The sequence below is a fragment of the Mastomys coucha genome, unplaced genomic scaffold (assembly GCF_008632895.1).
Source record: "Mastomys coucha isolate ucsf_1 unplaced genomic scaffold, UCSF_Mcou_1 pScaffold22, whole genome shotgun sequence".
NCBI classification, from domain to species: domain Eukaryota; kingdom Metazoa; phylum Chordata; class Mammalia; order Rodentia; family Muridae; genus Mastomys; species Mastomys coucha.
Genome location: NW_022196905.1, coordinates 29821160 through 29824320, shown reverse-complemented (window position 1 = coordinate 29824320; position 3161 = coordinate 29821160). Strand labels below are relative to the sequence as shown.

Sequence of the window (3161 nt, the reverse complement as noted above, 5' to 3'; positions counted from 1 at the left end):
TCTCTCTCTCTCTCTCTGTGTGTGTGTATTTAATTTTCTATAACGAACGCTACTTCTCTGCGCAGCTGGGGACGTGCAGGACCGATTGCCTGAAGGCTGGGGAGGCCAGCGGGCCTGGGCCCTGCTCCCACCCTCCCACCCCGGGCAGAAGGGTGGGTCCGGGTCCCAGCGCAGGGCCCCAGCGGTCACTGTGCTTCGGAGCTGCCTGGCTCATCTCCAGTCTCAGTCGGAAGGTTCGGGGGTCTGACTCCCGGACGCCTCTGAAGCTCTAGTCTAAGGTGAGCGCCAGGTTCCCCGTGGACCACCGGGTACATCCCGCCGCCCCGCGCGCCTCGCCGGCTCCGGAGCGCGTCGCCTCCCCGCGGGCTGCGGGTCCCAGGGGCGAGGTCCTCGGCGCGGCGGAGGGTGGAGGGCCGAGGGGCGGCTCTTAAGGAAAAGAAGTTGAATCATCAGAGAAACCATTAGGCTAATGTGATGTGCTGTAAGGCGTGGGATCAATGCGGCCAGGCCGCTGTGGGGGGCGCAGGCCGCTGCGCATGCGAGGCTCCTGCCCATTTGGGGGAAATGGATCTTAGAAATTTCAGAAAGAAAACTCAATTCAAATCTAGAGGAGCCTTGATGTAAAGGTGCTGTGGTTGCCTAGCTTCGAGAGCCACTCAGAGACAACTCCCTGTCGTGTAGGGACAGTGACCTCGGTGGGGTGAAGCCAGCATCAGGTGGGAACAGTGACCTCAGTGGGCGAAGCCAAGACAGAGGTTCTGAAGAAACAGATGAAAGAGAGCTCAGACACTGGGTAGAGGGTGAAAGAGCTACCGGGGGAAGTGCCGGTGGTTCCTCAGCTGGCGATTTCGGAACCCTAGATTCCAGTGAGCCCTCAGACACTGTCTTCTTTCTACACCTCATTGATAGGGCAGAGAGAGTTGGACGCAGTGATACCCAATCTGAGCCGAGCCCAATCTGAGCACAAGGCCCGACTATTCCTATGTGCTATGAGAGACACCGGAAACTCCCAGTAAAGGCTAGGCTTGGCCCTATGGCTCCACCATGTCCCATGATATTAAGGTGGGTGACTAGAGGCCCCAGAAGAGAATGAATTTCTTCAAGACTTGAATAGCTTTCCCATTCCATCCTCTCTGTCCCCAAAAGCCCTTGCGCTTACTGGCCCTTCCACTTACTGACCCTTCCACTTACTGTACTGTGCTCCATTCTAGAGAAAAGAGGAGGAGCGTGGCCTGCAACCTGTCTTGGGGCCACAATGGACTTGTGCATACAATCACCAGGTATGATTGGGCCTGAAGGTTGCTGCGGAGGCTGGATGCTCAGAGGCAAGCCTCCCATTCTACACATCCGCCCCTAGGAGGTAAAGGGGATCCGGAAAATATTTAAGGTCTTTTCTCCACAACCAATTTCGGTCGGCCCCAAGGGCACACAGCACCATTCTGTTTGCTTGCATATCATTGTTTGCCGCCTACACGACCTGGAGGTCTGAGGGAGTCCTGCTAGGCTCCGGGTAAGTCCTAGCTGCTGTCTCCAAACTTTAAAAAAGGAAACGGAATGAATTTCAGTATAGGGCCCTCAGACCTACTTCCTAGTGTGGAGAACTCTCTGGAAGGAGTGTGGAACCTTGAACAGCAGTGGGCTCTCCCACTTCGGGCCTCCTCATTTGCCCAGTTGGAAAGAAATCCCAACATTGCCTCTGTCTCCCCGGGTCACCGGATGCATAAGCCTTGGAGTCAGACTGGACAGATTATTTTTCATGCACACAACTAGGATAGCACCCCTGTCTGTTGTGGAGGCAAGATGCATCTCTGAAGCTCAGCTCGCAGTCCTAAGACGGGAGCCATCTCTACCAGTAAGAAGCGCGGGTCCAATCCCTTCCACCGGGATCCAGGAAAGACACAGAGTGTAGTGAGCTTTCCCCTGCGCCCGTGTGCTGGCGGTGGGTTGTCCAGGCTGGGCTCCTCCACCAAGTGGGTCCACCTTCTGTCCTAGGCCAAGGCAAGCTTGCGGGCCTGGATTCCACCAGCACCCGCGTTCCTTCCCCCCCGCCCCTCCCCCCCCGTTGCCGATGCTTTCCAGACCCTGGCGTCCCCACCTCCATCCCTTGCCCTCAGCTCAGAAAGGGACCTTTACTAAGTGACGCTGGGCACCTAGCCCGCATAGGGGCACACAGAGTGAAGGGGGTGGGAGACGAGAGGTGAGGACGGAGGAGAGGGTGTGCAGACCGCAGCAGACTGCGAGACGCCAGGTGAGCGGCCTAGGCGGGATCGGAGGGGCGCCGCGGGCCGGGCGGGGCTGGACCCGGCGCAGGGGCGGGGCGGGGCCGCGAGCCACGCTGTCCCTTGAGACCTCTCGGAGCGTCTAAGCCCAGCAAGGCCGGAGGAGGGCAGGCGTCTCTTCCTGGGCTCCGCAGTTCGCACCACCCCCCCACCCCCGACCCCAGGTCTCTCACTCTTACCTGATGGCGAAACAGGGTCTCGCGGCACCGGCGGAAAGGCGCTGCAGCCGCGGGATCCGCAGCCGCGTCCGCAGCCGGGTGGGTCGAAGCGCCCGGAGTCCGGAACCCGTAGCCGGAGGCGGGACCAAGGAACCAGAGAGCCCGTCGCAGGGAAGGAGTCACGTCCCGCACGGCAGGACGAGTGCGAAGGGTCGCAGCCACTGGGGAGATTGGAGCGGAGAATAACGTCGCCGGTCCCGGGCGAGCCAAGAGAACCAGCAGGCGGAGGGCGTGGAAGGGAGACATTCCCGGGCGAGCGCAGAACCGTGGCTAACAGGCGCCGGGACCTGTGGAGGTGGTGCCCCTGCAATCCCTGATTGCGCAGAGCCCGCAGGAGCTTGGTCTGCATAGCCGTCTCGGCCCCGGTGCTTCGCAGCGGTCGGGATGCAGCCCTTCTCCATCTTCCCTTCGCCTGTGTGTAGCGTGTGGGCCCCCAGCCTCCTTCCCGCACTCTGCGCCACAGATCCACGGTGCGCCACAAACAGGAGACCTAGATTCTAGACCCGAGAGGCGGGCCGCCGGCCACTACCCCACACTGCGTCGCAAGGTCGCGACCTTGAAGCCCTTTTGCCCCCTCCCAGGCGCCCGTACCCCGGGTGAGGAGTCCGGGAGCGGTCACTGTGACCAGATTGAGAGGGATGAAACCCCAGAAAGCTGCGTAGGA

General features: G+C 60.7%; 1 protein-coding gene across 1 annotated transcript in view; it reads right to left on the bottom strand.

The window, feature by feature from the left end:
• Positions 1 to 268: 268 nt before the first annotated feature.
• Hmx1 (H6 family homeobox 1) overlaps positions 269 to 3161 on the bottom strand; it is an 11085-nt gene continuing 8192 nt past the window's right edge. The window contains exon 2 of the mRNA XM_031338968.1: positions 269 to 426. Within this exon, the coding sequence (XP_031194828.1) occupies positions 269 to 426 (158 nt within the window). The remainder of the gene's footprint in view (positions 427 to 3161) is intronic.